Consider the following 21,852-nt stretch of genomic DNA (forward strand, 5'->3'; position numbering starts at 1 on the left):
TGGACTGATTTATTGATTGATTGATTGATTGATTGATTGATTGATGGATGGATGGATGGATGGATGGATGGATGGATGGATGGGTGGGTGGGTGGGTGGACGGGTGGATGGATAAATGGATAAATGGATGAATGAATGAATAGGCAGATGGATGGATGGATAGATGGAGAGGTGGATGTATGGATGGATACATGGATAGGTGGATGGATGGGGGGTGAATGGATAGATGATAGATAAGTAGGTAGTTAGGTAGGCAAATAGATAAGTAAGTAAGCTTCTGGTTTTTCCTATGATCAGCATTTATTTGCTTGAATAGATTTCACCCCACGATACCAAACTCTCTTTGTAGATATTGCATAATTATTACTAAAATCCCATTTTATTGTGAATATATTCAGTTTGATGAGCACTGCGAGCCGTTAAAACAAAGTTATATTACCTGAAGCCTAGGTAGAGGTAAAAGTGGACCACGAACCAGCCAATGAGACGAGGTTTCCGTGTGCAGCCAACCGTTACACTCATATCTCAGCCGTGTCACCTCAAGAAACGCAGCCATGCGAAACAACACTTCACCTGTTGTAACTGTCTTAACGGAATAATTTAAGGTAGCAGACTGAAATCAAAATATTGGAATTTACAGACTCGAAAAAGCCAAAATCTCCGCCACCAATGGTTAGACCTGTTTTATGATAACGATGTAAGTATAGTTTGTTTTGTTGATATTATTATTTCTCTTAAACGTTCACTAATTTTATGAATATGAATTGTTTCAATCATGGTGGTAGTATGAGCCTAAATGAGACTTCTTCACAAACCACCTTTGCCAGCATTACCAATATGATATCGAGAAATACGAAATAATAATTTAAACTTAGAAAAGAAAAAACAAACATAATTATACGTTTTATGTAGTATACAGAAAGTATGCTACTACAACTACAATTACCACTATTATTACTTTTAAAACAACAACCTCAACAACCTCGACTACAACTACTACTATCATCATCATCATCGTCGTCGTCGTCGTCGTCATCATCATCATCATCGTTATTATCATTATCATGATCACCACTACCCTCTCCTCTTTATTTATTATTTACTCTCAAAGATCTGATTATATGTATCACAATAAATTGAACGTTAACAACAAAATGCGTTAATGCTCTATATATCTTGAAATAATTAAAGGTTAACTTTGTAAAGTAACGTTAAAACCAGACAATGTTTTTACCAAGTTCAAGTCAGATATCACGTGATGACATTACGTATGCTTTCATTCCCAATAAAGGCTACTACCAATTTTATATTAAAAATATTGAAAATGCTGGATTAAAATTGTTTTACTCGTTATTGGGAATACAAAGTAAACAGTAAAATATATAGATTTAAACAGTTCAACTCAATGTTCATAATTTTATTAGGAATATAACCTGTAACCTTCATGATTACGTTTGTTGAGCAGTGTTTAAAAACACATTCCTGACACTTTGGCTTACTACTGCCAATTCGTCATATAACTCCGGGCTATCAATCAAGACGGCACTAACTGCAGGCTAGGTCTTAATACTGTTTATAATTAACTCCTATCAGTTTGATAACCTAACATCAAAATCTAATGTAATAAAATTATTAAAAATTAAAATAAAAAAATAGTTTAGTATGTGAGTGGCAGTCCTCTTTGAGAGGTGCAGGACTTATGTGTTGTTCAGTAAAGAACCTCCTCGGGAGTGGCTGTCCTCCTGTAGACGAGGCACTAGATAGAGTAAAGTTTGTTTTGTTTAACGACACCACTGGAGCACATTGATTAATAAATCATGGGCTATTGGATGTCAAATATTTGATAATTCTGACACGTAGTCATCAGAGGAAACCCGCTACATTTTTCCTAATGCAGCAAGGGATCTTTTATATGCACTTTCCCGGAAAGCACATACCACGGCCTTTGTCCAGTTGTGGTGCACTGGTTGGAACGAGAAAAAACCCAAATCAGCTTAATGGATCCAGCGAGGTAGTTCTATCCTGCGACGCAAACACCTCATGCGAGCACTCAACTGACTGAGGTAAATCCCGCACCCACTAGATAGAGATTCATGGTATCAACCAGTATTTTGCCAAAAGGTAATTCGACTCTGTATTGCGCAGAGATACGGTCTTGGTCATGGATAAAGGTTTTGTCGTTCAGATAAAGTTTACAAGAAGTGTTCGAACTGGTGAACCTGGGATTGGGAACATTTGAACAAAAGTACTCACAGTATTAAAATCATTTGGCAGCCTATGGCGGATTCCATGAAGACATTCTCTGTACACATACACTTAGATTAATATTGCCAGGATCGCCTCAGGTTATTTATTAGTTTCTAATCGATGTAGTATAGCATTCATCATTAAAAGTGTTACATATTTTGATATCACAACTTATAAACCAGTATGTCTTCGATTTGATGCTATTGTTAAGATATTTCGGTCCACCCGAGCCTTTATAATGAGTACACAATTTAAGTATTAAATACATTTAGTTGTGTATAATATTAGTGTATCTATATTCAATGTGTTTCTAATTACCCCAGTGTTTGTAATAACTCAAACTTCATTTGCTTTCAAATAAAATAAAAAATATATATGGACGAAATGATTGGTAGGCAAACTCCAGGTGGGTCAGAAACACACTGGATATAAAGAAGTTGTTATCTAAAGAAGAACATGTATTTGATATGTAATTTTAGAATGAATGAATGAATGTTTAACGACACCTCAGCACGAAAATACATCGGCTATTGGGTGTCAAACTATGGTAATGCAAACAAACAAAGTGATGATCAACATCAATATAAAAATTCAAGATTTAAATAAAAACAGTGTAAAGAACTGTACAAAAATACAAATATCACAGATAGATACTGACTTTTACTCTAAATTTCAATCTCAAAGAAAACAAGGGGATTTGTGCTGCATTAGCCATTCTCAAAGAGAATGTTACACCCCTGCACCACGGTGAGGTTACAGCACGCGCAGGGGATATGTAATTTTAGTCGCTAAAAATTCTTTAGTAGGGAGAGTGAGATCTTACAATGGCGGCAAACTCAGGACAGTAAGTTTAAAACCAGAATATGGTAACTAACTTTGGTCAAAATATTATTAAATGTATGTTTCGGGACTGTTTGTGTATTCTACATTTTGTTACATTACCTAAGCTTAATGTAAATATTCTATAACACATTTTACATTAAACAAACAACCAACACACAACGATGACAACGACGATGACAACAACACAAACAATAACGACAACATCATCATCAAGACCTGCAACATACTATGTGGTTAATGCATAAACTGCACTAGCCAGAAGGTTTTATATCTGTATACCAACCTGGAAATATCAAGAGTGCATGCAGCACCTACTAGCCCGAATAGGTATGATTCGCTTTCTCTTAACAAAGAATAAATATATAGGTCAAGATTAAATATTTTTAAATTTAAAAATTGATGTATTTCAAGCTTCAGATTTTAAGTTTCCATATTTGAAAATATTAATTTACTTTATATGTAAAATAGTTTACCTTTCTCTACTTAAAACATCAATCATAACTTTGTTATCTAAACTGACATTTCTGTATTTAAAAATATTTGTTTTATGTAACATGTTTTGACCTTTCCTATATTCTAAATCCGCCGCAATGTCAGATTTGACTAGACTAACTTATGATTTATTTACCTAATTTGAATACGATTTTAACAGGATGACTATATTTGTAAACTTTATTAATTTATGATGATGTTTATTGCGACCACGTGCACTAGCATTGTAGCCGTATTTTAAAACATACACGAATCTCTAGTTAATGTCAGGCACATGTACAGCTGAGTGACATGGGGAAGGTTGTGACACAAACATACACGAATCTCTCGTTAATGTCAGGCACATGTACAGCTGAGTGACATGGGGAAGGTTGTGACACAAACATACATAACTACCTTCCTGTGGCTCACATAATTTAAATGACTTTAAATATCCGTACATCATTAAATATATGTCAGGCAAATAGTAGTTGGCTGTTTACTTGTGAAGTGCATTCCAACGGTGACATCATTTAAAACATGTCTATACTGGTGATATCGGTGATGCTTGTCACCATTTCAGTTTATTGTTTGCAGTTTTATTATTGTCTGTGATTTAGTTTAGTCAGACATGTATGCGTCATATTGTGTGTGATTCTAATATAGCCACACGTGTGCATGTCAGAATGTCTATGATTCTAGTATAGTCACATATGCACGTCACAAATTGCATTGTCTGTGGTTCAAGTTTAGCCACACGTGTACAAATCAAAATGTACGTGGTTATTATATATAATTTAGCTTCACAAGTGCATGAGGTTGCGATTCAAGTTTAATTGCAGGTGCATGTGTCAGAGTGTTGGTCATCCAAGTTTAACCACATGCACTTTTCAAACTGCCTGCAATTCTAGCTGAATCATGTGTCAATTTGGTTGTAATTCTAGTTTAGTCACACTTACACATGCTTGATTGTCTATGCTTCTAGCTTAGTCACACTTGCACATGTTTGATTGTCTATGATTCTGGCTTAGTCACACTTGGACATGTTTGATTGTCTATGATTCTAGCTTAGTCACACTTGCACATGTTTGATTGTCTATGATTTTGGGTTAGTCACACTTGCACATGTTTGATTGTCTATGATTTTGGCTTAGTCACACTTGCACATGTTTGATTGTCTATGATTCTGGCTTAGTCACACCTGCACATGTTTGAATGTCTATGATTCTGACTTAGTCACACTTGCACATGTTTGATTGTCTATGATTCTGGCTTAGTCACACTTACACGTTTCATTTTCTATGATTATAACTTAGTCACACTTGCACATGTTCGATTGTCTATGATTCTGGCTTAATCACACTTACGCATGTTTGATTGTCTATGATTCTATCTCAGTCACACTTGCACATGTTTGATTGTCTATGATTCTGGTTTAGCGACAAGTGGTCAGTTTATCTATGCTTTTACTTAGTTTGTCTGTTATTCTAGATTCATCACACATGCATGTCGCAAATTGTTATTCTAGATTCACCATTCATGTACGTATCAGACATACAAGATTACAATTTTCCGTAGTCCTAGCCAGCAATTCCAGTTATGTATATATATATATAAAATTGTCTGTGATTCTAATTTAGCCACATGTCTATGCCTCATCTTGTCTTTTATGCCACTTTATTCAGTTATTCTAGTTTTGTCACACGTGTACGTGTCTGATTGTGATTCTAGTTTAGTAATTGATGTAAGTGCCTGATTGTGATTCAAGTTTAGTAATTGATGTAAGTGCCTGATTGTGATTCAAGTTTAGCTATTGATGTACGTGTCTGATTGTGATTCTAGTTTAGTAATTGATGTAAGTGCCTGATTGTGATTCTAGTTTAACAATTGATGTAAGTGCCTGATTGTGATTCTAGTTTAGACACTGATGGACGTGTCCGATTGTGATTCTAGTTTAGCCATTGATGTAAGTATCTGATTGGGATTCTAGTTTAGCCATTGATGTAAGTATCTGATTGGGATTCTAGTTTAGCTATTGATGTAAGTATCTGATTGTGATTCTAGTTTAGCCATTGATGTAAGTATCTGATTGGGATTCTAGTTTAGCTATTGATGTAAGTATCTGATTGGGATTCTAGTTTAGCCATTGATGTAAGTGTCTGATTGTGATTCTAGTTTAGCAATTGCTGTGTCTGTGATTCTAGTTTAGCCATTGATGAATGTGTCAGATTTATGATTCTAGTTTAGCCACTGATGTACGTGTCTGATTGTGATTCTAGATTAGGAATTGATGTACGTGTCTGATTGTGATTCTAGTTTAGCCATTGATGTACGTGTCTGATTGTGATTCCAGATTAGGAATTGATGTACATGTCTGATTGTGATTCTAGTTTAGCCATTGATGTACGTGTCTGATTGTGATTCTAGATTAGGAATTGATGTACGTGTCTCATTGTGATTCTAGTTTAGCAATTGATGTACGTGTCTGAGTGTGATTCCAGTTTAGCAATTCATGTAAGTATCTGATTGTGATTCTAGTTTACCCATTGATGTACGTGTCTGTGATTCTAGATTAGGAATTAATGTACGTGTCAGATTTTTGATTCTAGTTTAGCCATTGATGTACGTGTCTGATTGTGATTCTAGATTAGGAATTGATGTACGTGTCTGATTGTGATTCTAGTCTAGCCATTGATGTACGTGTCTGATTGTGATTCTAGTTTAGCTATGGATGTAAGTGTCTATTTGTGATTCTAGTTTAGCAATTGATGTAAGTGTCTGATTGTGATTCTAGTTTAGCAATTGCTGTAAGTGTCTGTCATTCTAGTTTAGCCATTGATGAATGTGTCAGATTTGTGAATCTAGTTTAGCCATTGATGTACGTGTCTGATTGTGATTCTAGATTAGGAATTGATGTACGTGTCTGATTGTGATTCTAGCTTAGCAATTGATGTACGTGTCTGATTGTGATTCTAGCTTAGCCATTGATGTAAGTGTCTGATTGTGATTCTAGTTTAGCTATTGATGTACGTGTCTGTGATTCTAGCTTAGCCATTGATGTACGTGTCTGATTGTGATTCTAGTTTAGCTATTGATGTACGTGTCTGTGATTGTAGTTTAGCCATTGATGTACGTGTCTGATTGTGATTCTAGATTATGAATTGATGTACGTGTCTGATTGTGATTCTAGATTAGGAATTGATGTACGTGTCTGATTGTGATTCTAGTTTAGCCATGGATATAAGTGTCTATTTGTGATTCTAGTTTAGCAATTGATGTAAGTGTCTGATTGTGATTCTAGTTTAGCAATTGCTGTAAGTGTCTGTCATTCTAGTTTAGCCATTGATGAATGTGTCAGATTTGTGATTCTAGTTTAGCCATTGATGTACGTGTCTGATTGTGATTCTAGATTAGGAATTGATGTACGTGTCTGATTGTGATTCTAGTTTAGCAATTGATGTACGTGTCTGATTGTGATTCTAGCTTAGCCATTGATGTAAGTGTCTGATTGTGATTCTAGTTTAGCTATTGATGTACGTGTCTGTGATTCTAGTTTAGCCATTGATGTACGTGTCTGATTGTGATTCTAGTTTAGCTATTGATGTATGTGTCTGTGATTCTAGTTTAGCCACTGATGTACGTGTCTGATTGTGATTCTAGATTATGAATTGATGTACGTGTCTGATTGTGATTCTAGTTTAGCCATTGATGTACGTGTCTGATTGTGATTCTAGTTTAGCAATTGATGTAAGTATCTGTGATTCTAGTTTAGCTGTTGATGTACGTGTCTGTGATTCTAGTTTAGCTATTGATGTAAGTATCTGTGATTCTAGTTTAGCAATTGATGTACGTGTCTGTGATTCTAGTTTAGCTATTGATGTACGTGTCTGTTATTCTAGTTTAGCTATTGATGTAAGTATCTGTGGTTCTAGTTTAGCTATTGATGTAAGTATCTGTGATTCTAGTTTAGCTATTGAAGTACGTGTCTGTGATTCTAGTTTAGCTATTGATGTGCGTGTCTGTGATTCTAGTTTAGCCATTTATGTACGTGTCTGTGATTCTAGATTAGGAATTGATGTACGTGTCTGATTGTGATTCTAGTTTAGCCATTGATGTACGTGTCTGATTGTGATTCTAGTTTAGCAATTGATGTAAGTATCTGTGATTCTAGTTTAGCTGTTGATGTACGTGTCTGTGATTCTAGTTTAGCTATTGATGTAAGTATCTGTGATTCTAGTTTAGCAATTGATGTACGTGTCTGTGATTCTAGTTTAGCTATTGATGTACGTGTCTGTTATTCTAGTTTAGCTATTGATGTAAGTATCTGTGGTTCTAGTTTAGCTATTGATGTAAGTATCTGTGATTCTAGTTTAGCTATTGAAGTACGTGTCTGTGATTCTAGTTTAGCTATTGATGTGCGTGTCTGTGATTCTAGTTTAGCCATTTATGTACGTGTCTGTGATTCTAGATTAGGAATTGATGTAAGTGTCTGATTGTGATTCTAGTTTAGCTATTGATGTAAGTATCTGATTGTGATTCTAGTTTAGCTATTGATGTAAGTGTCAGATTTGTGATTCTAGTTTAGCCATTGTTGTACGTATCTGTGATTCTAGTTTAACCATTGATGTACGTGTCTGTGATTCTAGTTTAGCTATTGATGTACGTGTCTGTGATTCTAGTTTAGCCATTGATGTACGTGTCTGTGATTCTAGATTAGGAATTGATGTAAGTGTCTGATTGTGATTCTAGTTTAGCTATTGATGTAAGTATCTGATTGTGATTCTAGTTTAGCTATTGATGTAAGTGTCAGATTTGTGATTCTAGTTTAGCCATTGATGTACGTATCTGTGATTCTAGTTTAGCAATTGATGTACGTATCTGTGATTCTAGTTTAGCCATTGATGTACGTATCTGTAATTCTAGTTTAGCCATTGATGTACGTATCTGTGATTCTAGTTTAGCCATTGATGTACGTATCTGTGATTCTAGTTTAGCCAATGATGTACGTATCTGTGATTCTAGTTTAGCCATTGATTTACGTATATGTGATTCTAGTTTAGCCATTGATGTACGTATCTGTGATTCTAGTTTAGCCTTTGATGTACGTATCTGTGATTCTAGTTTAGCCATTAATGTACGTGTCTGTGATTCTAGTTTAGCCATTGATGTACGTAGCCATTGATGTACGTGTCTGTGATTCTAGATTAGGAATTGATGTAAGTGATTGTGATTCTAGTTTAGCTATTGATGTAAGTATCTGATTGTGATTCTAGTTTAGCTATTGATATAAGTATCTGATTGTGATTCTAGTTTAGGAATTGCTGTAAGTGTCTGTGATTCTAGTTTAGCCATTGATGTATGTGTCAGATTTGTGATTCTTGTTTAGCCATTGATGTAAGTGTCAGATTTGTAATTCTAGTTTAGCTATTGATGTACGTGTCTGTGATTCTAGTTTAGCCATGGATGAATGTGTCAGATTTGTGATTCTAGTTAGCCATTGATGTAAGTGTCAGATTTGTGATTCTAGATTAGGAATTGATGTAAGTGTCTGTGATTCTAGTTTAGCCATTGATGTAAGTATCTGACTGTGATTCTAGTTCAGCTATCGATGTACGTGTCTGTGATTCTAGTTTAGCTATTGATATAAGTATCTGATTGTGATTCTAGCTTAGCTATTGATGTACGTGTCTGTGATTCTAGTTTAGCCATTGATGTACGTGTCTGTGATTCTAGTTTAGCTATTGATGTACGTGTCTGTGATTCTAGTTTAGCTATTGATGTACCTGTCTGTGATTCTAGTTTAGCCATTGATGAATGTGTCAGATTTGTGATTCTAGTTTAGCCATTGATGTAAGTGTCACATTTGCGATTCTAGATTAGGAATTGATGTAAGTGTCTGTGATTCTAGTTTAGCCATTGATGTGAGTGTCAGATTTGTGATTCTAGTTTAGCTATTGATGTACGTGTCTGTGATTCTAGTTTAGCTATTGATGTACGTGTCTGTGATTCCAGTTTAGCTATTGATGTAAGTATCTGATTGTGATTCTAGTTTAGCTATTGATGTACGTGTCTGTGATTCTAGTTTAGCCATTGATGTAATTGTCAGATTTGTGATTCTAGTTTAGCTATTGATGTACGTGTCTGTGATTCTAGTTTAGCTATTGATGTACGTGTCTGTGATTCTAGTTTAGCTATTGATGTAAGTATCTGATTGTGATTCTAGTTTAGCTATTGATGTACGTGTCTGTGATTCTAGTTTAGCTATTGATGTAAGTATCTGATTGTGATTCTAGTTTTGCTATTGATGTACGTGTCTGTGATTCTAGTTTAGCCATTGATGTACGTGTTTGATTGTGATTCTAGATTAGGAATTGATGTAAGTGTCTGATTGTGATTCTAGTTTAGCTATTGATGTACGTGTTTGTGATTGTAGTTTAGCCATTGATGTACGTGTCTGATTGTGATTCTAGATTAGGAATTGATATAAGTGTCTGATTGTGATTCTAGTTTAGCTATTGATGTAAGTATCTGATTGTGATTCTAGTTTAGTCATTATTGTACGTGTCTGATTGTGATTCTTGTTTAGACATTGATGTACGTATCTGATTGTGATTCTAGTTTAGTCATTATTGTACGTGTCTGATTGTGATTCTTGTTTAGACATTGATGTACGTATCTGATTGTGATTCTAGTTTAGCAATTGATGTAAGTATCTGATTGTGATTCTAATTTAGTCATTATTGTACGTGTCTGATTGTGATTCTTGTTTAGACATTGATGTACGTATCTGATTGTGATTCTAGTTTAGCAATTGATGTAAGTATCTGATTGTGATTCTAGTTTAGCCATTATTGCACCTGTCTGATTGTGATTCTAGTTTAGCAATTGATTTACGTGTCTGATTGTGATTACAACTTTGTGACACATATACATGTCAGACTGTCTGTGATTCTAGTTTAGTCAAACGTGTACGTATTTGATTTTGATTCTAGTTTAGTAACAGATTGTCTGTGATTCTCGTTTAATCACAAGTGTATGTTTCAATTGTCGGTAATTATAATGTGTATTTTTTCTACCGGCGACAAGATTGACTTGTTGGACAGTGTACACATACATAACAGTTACTGTATACTGTTCCTGTCTGTGAAACGCGTTACGGAGGTGACAGTATAGTTTATTTTATTGCTATATATAAGAAGAACAGCTGGTGATCGCCGTAAGAGGTAAGACAGTTTGAAATAGTTCTTCCACGTGGGTGGCGAGTAATAGGACGTGCAGAGACTTGGTGAGTGACAGAGAAGGAATGATTCATAATAGTGCATCTGTAAATTTAACATACAGAACATAACAGAGCTTTATTTACTCTCATGGCCACCATTCGGTGACATCAGAGGAAGATATATAACAAAAAATACACAAAGTCAAAACGCACACACACACACACACACACACACACACACACACACAGGTATATACAAAACATGAACAACTAAATGTTTAAAAGAAAGAAACACTAGTGACTGGGGTGTATTTAGATAGAAACTCGTTAGAGTATGAGATAGTCGTTCAGACGCTGTGTTAAGAGAACACATTGGTAGTACCTCAAATAAATGAATGAATGAATGAATGAATGTTTAACGACACCCCAGCACGAAAAATACATCGGCTATTGGGTGTCAAACTGTGGTAAATCCAACAGTTAAATAAAAACACAGTGTAAAGAACCATGCAAAAACACAAATATCACAGATAGATACTGACTTTTATTCAAAATTTCAATTTGTGCTGTATTGGCCATTCTCAAAGAGAATGTTACACCCCTGCACCACGGTGAGGTTACAGCACGCGCAGGGGTACCTCAAATAATGTAATGTATATTATTGTTAACTACTATGCCTTAACAGTTACCTCAAGGCTATGTTCTCCTACCCCACCAGTTTTTTAGCTATGGAAGATAGGTAGATCGGCAGATAGGGACAGGTTCGAAGTACTTGCATCCAAAATAAGGTTAAAACACGCTTGTTGTGGGTACAAATTCAAAATGAGAAAGGTGATGAGAGGGGCGTTAAAGGTCAGCTATGGACAACTTGGAATTGCAAAAATGTTAACAGCCTACTCCGCTACTCACCCCTCAAAAAACTAAATTGGAATTGACGGCTCGGCCGAAACTATATATAATTTAGATGATTTTAGAAGAACGATAGACAAATAAATAAATAAGAAATAAGATGAAAGATTCAGAGTATTTAATAAAGAAGAAAAAATGACAATTTTGATATGAAATTTTAAATTTTGAATGATGGCGTAAGCATTTAAATTACTTTTGTGAGTAGAATAGCAGGTGTATATATTCGTTCCTACTGTTGATTTCTACATACTTGCATAATAGTAAGCATCTAAATTACTTTTGTGAGTAGAATAGCAGGTGTATATATTCGTTCCTACTGTTGATTTCTACATACTTGCATAATCGTAATCGTACGAGACGGGGTCAGGGGAATAATAACACCAATGCTTTTGAAAATCTTCACATTTCGGGCCGTTCGGGCAAAATGAGATGACCTAAAACCTTTTTACCATGTACCACCATCATTCTACCCACAATATTAGCTGTAATCCATGTAAATATACGTAGTGATTCGTTTGGTAGTAATGCAAATATGAATAAATGTTGTTATCTGGATTCGGGCATTTTCGTTTAATTCAGACAAAATTCAGTCTGAGAAAATGCCTATGTGAGCATAATAAAGCATAGCTTATAATCTGAAGTCGTATCAGAAGACAAATTAGTACAATATAATATTAATTTACAATGACAAATTAAAATTAGAATTAAGCGTTAAAAACGTCTTGACACGGGGTCACAGCATACCCGTTGTTCTGTATTTAAAGATAAAAGATAAAGATACATAAAACGCTATTATTAAACTAGACCTTCAATGTTAAAGTTTATACAACAACTTAGTTGTTCAAATGTAAATATTCTACACAATCTAGGAAAGTATCTGGTAAATGCTTTTAAGTATAGAAATTCTATAATTGTTTAATTGTTTTCCATGCTGCTATGTGTTTGTTTATGTTCTCCACTAGCCATTTGTCATTGCCATGACTGTATCATTTTATATGTTTATGTTTGTACCAATAAGCTATTGCGAGCTTACGGTAATAAAGAATTGAATTGAATGTACATTAACTACCGATTGAGTTTGATTGAGTGATTGATTGATTGATTGATCGACCAGAATTACAAACACCGGTTAAGAACCTCTTCAACGAACATTGTTTCTATAGTACCGCGGATTGGTAGACTGAGTAAAAAGATAAATCTTGCACTGTGGACGTTAATATGTTCAGGAATGACTCTGTCCTTTTCAACCTCCATCTGTCATTCCTTAAGCTCGCTCTACAAGAGTTCAAGGAAGAAACTGTCATTAAAGCCTGCACGGTGTCTCCGTGTAATAAATTGTGTCGGCATAAATTAAAGGTCGGTAATAAACGCTGTAATAAAGCGGCAGTAAATGTCGCCGTGGTAGCACACGGTTCTCGTGGGGGGGGGGGGGGGGGGGGCTGTCGATGACGTAACTTGGAACGTACGTACAAACAGAATATGATCTTAGCTTCACGACTGTACCAAGTAACCGCCAACTGTCGCTACTGAAGAATGAGTTTGTAATTTATGCTAGTTAATAAATAATATGTAATATGTATAATATGGAAACTAGAAAAAGATGATAACGACTATACGTTTTTTGAAATGATTGAAATCTGAACGACGAAAGCGTTATCCGTGATCAACACCGTATCGCTGCACAATGCAGAGTCGAGTAGCCATTTAGCAAAATACTGGTTGATTCCATGAATCTCTATTTAGTGCTCGTCTATAGGACTGCCACTCCCGAGTAGATCCTCTACTGGACAATGCACCCTTTTTGCACCGCCACAAAGAGGACTGCCACTCCCAGATTAGTTTGCTAAAAGTAAATCAAAACAAGCACAGGGCAGAGCTAATTGGAATAAATACAGCTGTGATGACATGCACCCATGAATCCCTGTCAAATTAGTGATGCTATCAGGTGTTCGCGAAACTTGAGCATATCCTGTCCCACCTGCAGAAAATTGTTTTGAAATATCTCAGAAAGTATGATTCAAATAATTTTTGTAATTCAGGCAAGTGTGGAGGCGGGGGTTGGTGGTCAAAACCCCTGGTCAAAAAAAGTTAATTTTCTTTAATATCTTTTTCGGGGGAACATTACTCGACCCCTCCCCCCAAAACAAAACACAAACAGAAAACACAACAAAAAAAAACTCCACTCGCCACAGTCTAGACCCCCTTGTACATAAATATCTGCATATTAATTAATACATGTGAAGCATTGAATGCATGAGGATGACGAACATCTACTTTTGAAATGATAGAAAAGTAGTTTTGAAATATTTCAGACAGACTACGATTCAAGTATATTTCGAGGAAGCTGGCAACGTCCTTTCTCCAACTCCTTCCATAAACCACACAACTAAACTCGCGGCCTTCTGTTGTCCACGCCACTCATAACTTGTGCGTATGACCCCTTCATCTTAAAAAATTCCTTTCGACGGCTTTGACACAGCGGTTGTCTGTGAAAGCCCGAGGTGACACCTCTTCTCGCCCTACCTTGACCAGGTGCAGAAATGGCCATTCGGGTACTGGCAGGCAAAACCCACTATGTCCAAAGTCATGCTATTAAGGGTAAATGAGTATAGTAGTTTTTTAAAAAGTCAAAAAGAAAAGTAAGTTTGTTTATTATTTTAAAATTATATACTAGTAGGTTTACATCACTCCTATTACAGGTACGGTACTAGCAAATATTAAATTGGATAGAGGCTTGAGTGCTAAATATTGACCGATTCGTTTTAAAATGATATACTAGTAGCTTTACATCACTCCTATTACAGGTACGGTACTAGCAAATATTAAATTGGACAGAGGCTTGGGTGGTAAATATTGACCGATTCGTTTTAAAATTATATACTAGTAGGTTTACATCACTCCTATTACAGGTACGGTACTAGCAAATATTATATTGGATAGAGGCTTGGATGCTAAATATTGACCGATTCGTTTTAAAAGTATATACTAGTAGGTTTACATCACTCGTATTACAGGTACGGTACTAGCAAATATTAAATTGGATAGAGGCTTGGGTGCTAAATATTGACCGATTAGTTTTAAAAGTATATACTAGTAGGTTTACATCACTCCTATTACAGGTACGGTACTAGCAAATATTAAATTGGACAGAGGCTTGGGTGGTAAATATTGACCGATTCGTTTTAAAATGATATACTAGTAGGTTTACATCACTCCTATTACAGGTACGGTACTAGCAAATATTATATTGGATAGAGGCTTGGGTGCTAAATATTGACCGATTCGTTTCAAAAGTATATACTAGTAGGTTTACATCACTCTTATTACAGGTACGGTACTAGCAAATATTAAATTGGATAGAGGCTTGGGTGCTAAATATTGACCGGTTCGTTTTAAAAGTATATACTAGTAGGTTTACATCACTCCTATTACAGGTACGGTACTAGCAAATATTAAATTGGATAGAGGCTTGGGTGCTAAATATTGACCGATTCGTTTTAAAAATATATACTAATGGCTTTACATCACTCCTATTACAGGTACGGTACTAGCAAATATTAAATTGGATAGAGGCTTGGGTGCTAAATATTGACCGATTAGTTTTAAAAGTATATACTAGTAGGTTTACATCACTCCTATTACAGGTACGGTACTAGCAAATATTAAATTGGATAGAGGCTTGGGTGCTAAATATTGACCGATTCGTTTTAAAATGATATACTAGTAGGTTTACATCACTCGTATTACAGGTACGGTACTAGCAAATATTATATTGGATAGAGGCTTGGGTGCTAAATATTGACCGATTCGTTTTAAAATGATATACTAGTAGGTTTACGTCACTCCTATTACAGGTACGGTACTAGCAAGTAGTAAATTGGACAGAGGCTTGGGTGCTAAATATTGACCGATTCGTTTTAAAAGTATATACTAGTAGGTTTACATCACTCCTATTACAGGTACGGTACTAGCAAATATTATATTGGACAGAGGCTTGGGTGGTAAATATTGACCGATTCGTTTTATAATGATATACTAGTAGCTTTACATCACTCCTATTACAGGTACGGTACTAGCAAATATTAAATTGGACAGAGGCTTGGGTGGTAAATATTGACCGATTCGTTTTAAAATTATATACTAGTAGGTTTACATCACTCCTATTACAGGTACGGTACTAGCAAATATTATATTGGATAGAGGCTTGGGTGCTAAATATTGACCGATTCGTTTCAAAAGTATATACTAGTAGGTTTACATCACTCCTATTACAGGTACGGTACTAGCAAATATTAAATTGGATAGAGGCTTGGGTGCTAAATATTGACCGGTTCGTTTTAAAAGTATATACTAGTAGGTTTACATCACTCCTATTACAGGTACGGTACTAGCAAATATTAAATTGGATAGAGGCTTGGGTGCTAAATATTGACCGATTCGTTTTAAAAATATATACTAATGGCTTTACATCACTCCTATTACAGGTACGGTACTAGCAAGTATTAAATAGGATAGAGGCTTGGGTGCTAAATATTGACCGATTAGTTTTAAAAGTATATACTAGTAGGTTTACATCACTCGTATTACAGGTACGGTACTAGCAAATATTAAATTGGATAGAGGCTTGGGTGCTAAATATTGACCGATTCGTTTTAAAATGATATACTAGTAGGTTTACATCACTCGTATTACAGGTACGGTACTAGCAAATATTATATTGGATAGAGGCTTGGATGCTAAATATTGACCGATTCGTTTTAAAATGATATACTAGTAGGTTTACGTCACTCCTATTACAGGTACGGTACTAGCAAGTAGTAAATTGGACAGAGGCTTGGGTGCTAAATATTGACCGATTCGTTTTAAAAGTATATACTAGTAGGTTTACATCACTCCTATTACAGGTACGGTACTAGCAAATATTATATTGGACAGAGGCTTGGGTGGTAAATATTGACCGATTCGTTTTATAATGATATACTAGTAGCTTTACATCACTACTATTACAGGTACGGTACTAGCAAATATTAAATTGGACAAAGGCTTGGGTACTAAATATTGACCGTTTTAAAATTATATACTAGTAGGTTTTCGTCACTCCTATTACAGGTACGGTACTAGCAAATATTAAATTGGATAGAGGCTTGGGTGCTAAATATTGACCGATTCGTTTTAAAAGTATATACTAGTAGGTTTACATCACTCGTATTACAGGTACGGTACTAGCAAATATTATATTGGATAGAGGCTTGGATGCTAAATATTGACCGATTCGTTTTAAAATGATATACTAGTAGGTTTACGTCACTCCTATTACAGGTACGGTACTAGCAAATAGTAAATTGGACAGAGGCTTGGGTGCTAAATATTGACCGATTCCTTTTAAAATTATATACTAGTAGGTTTAGGTCACTCCTATTACAGGTACGGTACTAGCAAATAGTAAATTGGACAGAGGCTTGGGTGCTAAATATTGACCGATTCGTTTTGGCACAAAGTGGTGAGTAGTTGTTAAAGAAATAGTCCTATCTTCTCCCTCTCCCATATGTGAGACCTTGTAGAAAGGTATAATCCATATGAAATATGTGATGAAGTCCACACGACTGTAATACAACAGTCTAAAATTCAATGCTAAGTTCGTTCCTGCCAGTGCACCACGACTGGTATATCAAAGACCGTGGTATGTACTACCCTGTCTGTGGGATGGTGCATGTAAAAGATCCCTTTCTGCTAATCAAAAAGAGTAGCCCATGAAGTGGCGACAGCGGGTTCCCTCTCAATGTGTGTGTGGTCCTTAACCATATGTCTGACGCCATATAACCGTAAATAAAATGTGTTGAGTGCGTCGTTAAATAAAACATTTCTTTCTTTCAGTGCTAAGTTTTAACACAAAGTCTTAACACTTGTTAAGGTGTGCCACATAATCGATATCAAATGGTTAGCATACTCTAACTGGAAAATGTAATGTCTGTCTGTCTCTCTCCCTGAGTGTTTATATATTGACCGATTCACTTAGGCAATTAGTAAATTGACTGAATATTTAGGTCTTTTACAAATTAAGTGGAAAATCACGACTCCATCTTCGTGTTACCATGACTCCATCTTCGTGTTACCATGACTACACCCTCATGTTACCATAACTATACCTACGTGATGCCATGACTACACTTTGGCGTGTTATTTACGTAACTACAAATGAATGATGTCATGTAGTATGACGAAGATAGGGTATCATACGTTATTCAAATACAAAATAAAACAAAATTAAAAAACATAAAATTGTTGGAATATCCAACATTGTCTCTTTAAACGATGAGGGGCGGGACGTAGCCCAGTGGTTAAGCGCTCGCTTGATAGACAAATGTAACAGGTTTCCTCTGTAAGACTACATGTCAAAATTACCATATTTTTGACATACAATGGCCGATAGTTAATAGTGACGTCGTTAAAGAAAACAAACTTTAACTTTTCTTAAAAGATGAATTCGATAGGGTATTTATAAAAGTCAGTTTGTTATGACAATACACAAAAGAAGCATAAGCTTTTGATATACTAGACGTAAATCACAGGTTCTTCTGCGTCGTTCAAAAGAGAGAATAATATTACAAATAAATTAAGAGATAGCTCTGTTGTGACATAATGCAAGACAATTACGTCATAATAAACCTACATCACTGCATTACAACAGAGCCAGGTGATGTTACCTTGTTCTCTGAACCAGGTCACGTCATGGCTGTAGAAGGTGGATAAATTACTGTCACGTGGATGTGGCTGACGCCGTGTTTAGATGACCTGCTACTGTTTTGTATGCGAGTCGTATCCTCCGCTTACGTTGTATGACCAACTGGAACAATCTCTGATTGTACGTCATATTTTGTTACAAAAACATCGACGGTAAAATCTATATTAAATAACTCTTACAGGATCTTATACCAACGACTGCGTAGTACATATAATATTACTGTAAAGTAATGAGAACATTATAGAGATGGCCAGTTATAGACAGATCGTCTCTTAAACAAGTCTTAGTTGTTGTTTTTGTTTTTTTTGTTTTTTTTGTTGTTGTTGTTTGTTTTGTTTGTTTTTGTTTTTTAAACGTCCGCTATACGTCAATGTAAATGAATATGTAGACTTGTGTCTTTGTATGACAATATTTCAATGGAGGAATTTTCCTTTTTCACAGTAATACGTTCCTTTTTGTAATTACCGATACAGCTAAAATTTATTTAAAGTTGATTAAGCAAGAAAGGTAAAATTTGAAGTTTCTAAAGTAGTTTTGTTGCATAGGTTTGTATACATCATGTTTGTAATGGCTAAGCAAAATTGCTTTCATCTGTGAAGAGTTTGAATTTGTAAAACCTGTTCAAAGACGTTACATTCATAACATTTCTTTTCTGATTCAACAAAACGGTACCAGAAGGTTTCAAGCACAGATTGAGTAGCTCATGTTCAGACGTCATTGTAATGTTGACCTAAAATTGATGATGTTCCTTGAATGAGTATGTTACATGATCTCATTTGATTAGTTGGGGAATTACCCGTATCAGACTGGTGTACTATACAATACATCCTACCAGTTTGTGGGAGAGTACATACATACAAAAGAGATCCATTTCTGCCACCTCGAAGGTGTACCTAATGTGATGATAGCAGGTTTCGTTACACCAACTTAGAGGCGGATCCAAATGGAGGGGGGTGGGGGTGGGGGGCAGGGAACCCTATCTCCCCTAAATATATTCTAGTGCATCTTTTTTTCTTTTCTTTTTATTATATTTGTTTTTCAAAATTTCAATGACTTGCTCTTTTCACAAGTTTGTCCATATGCGCCTTTTCCTTTCCCCCCCCCCCCCCCCCCCCCCCCCCCCCCCCCCCCCCCCCCCCCCCCCCCCCCCACCCCCCCACCCCCACCCCCCCCCCCCCCCCCCCCCCCCCCCCCCCCCCCCCCCCCCCCCCCCCCCCCCCCCAATAAAACATTTCCTGTTTGCAGCCTTGCAGCTGCAAGGGTCACACTTATATATTTGACAAAAGTAGCCTGACGTTACGGCAATGTGTTTTAGGAAGTGTTTTTAAAGACATTCAAAGTGTGGGTTTTTTCTTCTTGCAGGCTAGCCTCGGTGCCTCCATAGCGGAATGGTGAGGTACAAGATAACTGTCGCTTGTTTGTTATGGATGTCAGGTGAGTTTCCCCGTCGTACTAGTAGTATTCACAGATATCGCTGTAACATGATGCTTACGTTAGTCATTTTCATGTGTAGAAACGCGACATCAGTTAATGTTGCCTGTTAACTTCTTCAGTAAACTCTCTAATCTCACTGAAACAAGAACTAACATAGCAGATTTAGGGAATAACTATTTGCGGACGTTAATGCAGGTTTTATTGTAGCTAAAAGACTTTCGCCGGCGAAACTATAACGATTGCATGAACCAAGACAATAATTAGGTAACCAAGTATTGCATAACCATATCTATCTATGTCTGTCTATCTGTCTGTCTATTTGCCTGTCTGTCTGTCTGTCTGTCTGTCTGTATGTATGTATCCATCCATCCATCCATCCATCTATCTATCTATCTATCTATCTATATATATATAATATTATATAAAACACCACCATCAAAAGTTCAGTAATGTAATGACATGTTTCGGCATTTTTGCCTTTTTTAAATATATATATATATATATATATATATATATATATATATATACACACACACACACACACACACACACACACACACACACACACACACACACACACACACACAACCATTCCACACTAATCTGAATTATTTAAAAAGCTGGTAAATCCGACATTTCCGTGATTGATCTCCAATACTGAGGACCTGACGATACCATCAATCAGAAATGAGTAATCTGCGAAAATTCTTTCATCTATGGTGTCATGGAAGTCCATATTAAAAAAATTCCCACGTGCTTATTCAACCAGCAAAAAATTGCATGGCCATTTTGTAAAATACAGGTATATTATCAATGTTTCCACTCAGCTTTGTACACTGTCAAAATAAAAGTAAGATTTTGTTTTGACATAACAGTTTGCTTTGTTTGACGACACCACTAGAGCGCATTCATTTATTAATAATCTGCTATTGATTGTAAAACATATTATAGATTTAGAGAGGAAACCTGCTACATTTTCCATTAGTAGCAAGGGATCTTTTATATGAAAAAGCCCACAGGCAGGATAGCGCATACCACTGCTTTTGATATACGATTCGTGGTGCAATGGTTGGAACGAGAAATAGTCCAATGGGCCAATCGACGGGGATTGATCCTAGTTCGATGGCGTATCAGACGAGCGCTTTACCACTGGGATACGTCCTGCCCCGAGTATAACAGTATACCGCATATTACAGTTTTCTCCTATTTGTTTGTACTGCTCGTGATCAACCTCCTACGCCGCCTGTTATTTTGTGCTAGCCCTGGGAGAGAATAGTGAAAGAAACAAGACAATATTTTATGAGCTAATTCTATTTACTATCTCTCTTTTTCTGGAAAGTAGAAATACTTCCAATACGTGTACTTCCGTGTTCCATAATATACTGACGTACGTACGTCTGTACCCCTCTTCAAACAAATTCTCCTGTTTACGATCTGTAAAATGGGTTTAGCAGCATTGTCATATTTCGACCGTCTCAACATATTACTGACATGTTTGCCAGGGGCTATTTCGCGGCCACCAACACAGAGTTCGCCTTACGCCGTAACGTGCCTGGGCCCTGTGTGAGAGAGATATCAATGTGTCATATACGTCGTCTCTTGTCTGAAGTGTAAACGCCCAGAACAGAGATAACCTCACGCTGGATTTGTTTTAACCATAGTTCAGATCTTCGGATCATATTCCTGACAATATTAAACACACCCACCCCATAACCAACCCACACACAAACACATACATACAGAGAAACATACGTACGTACGTACGTGTACACACACACACACACACACACACACACACACACACACACACACACAAAATATACAGGCATACTGAATATTGTATAAAGGGGTGTAAATATTTGCATAATTAATGTATTTGATTAATATTACTTTATATATTTTAGAATATCGTATTTATTTGATACAATGCCAGAATTAGTAACTGGTGCGATAGCCTCTTGTATTGTTTTATTTTATCACGTGATGT

At 36.1% G+C, this 21,852-nt stretch overlaps 1 protein-coding gene across 1 annotated transcript in view; it reads left to right on the forward strand.

Annotated features, from left to right (window-relative positions):
- The first annotated feature begins 562 nt into the window (after window positions 1-562).
- The window catches only part of LOC121369366, a 51,696-nt gene continuing 30,406 nt past the window's right edge, over window positions 563-21,852 (forward strand). Inside the window, exons 1-2 of the mRNA XM_041494411.1 lie at window positions 563-697; window positions 19,794-19,865. Coding sequence (XP_041350345.1) covers window positions 19,820-19,865 — 46 coding nt within the window. The 5' untranslated portion in view covers window positions 563-697; window positions 19,794-19,819. The remainder of the gene's footprint in view (window positions 698-19,793; window positions 19,866-21,852) is intronic.

This window comes from Gigantopelta aegis, chromosome 3 (assembly GCF_016097555.1).
Source record: "Gigantopelta aegis isolate Gae_Host chromosome 3, Gae_host_genome, whole genome shotgun sequence".
NCBI lineage: Eukaryota > Metazoa > Mollusca > Gastropoda > Neomphalida > Peltospiridae > Gigantopelta > Gigantopelta aegis.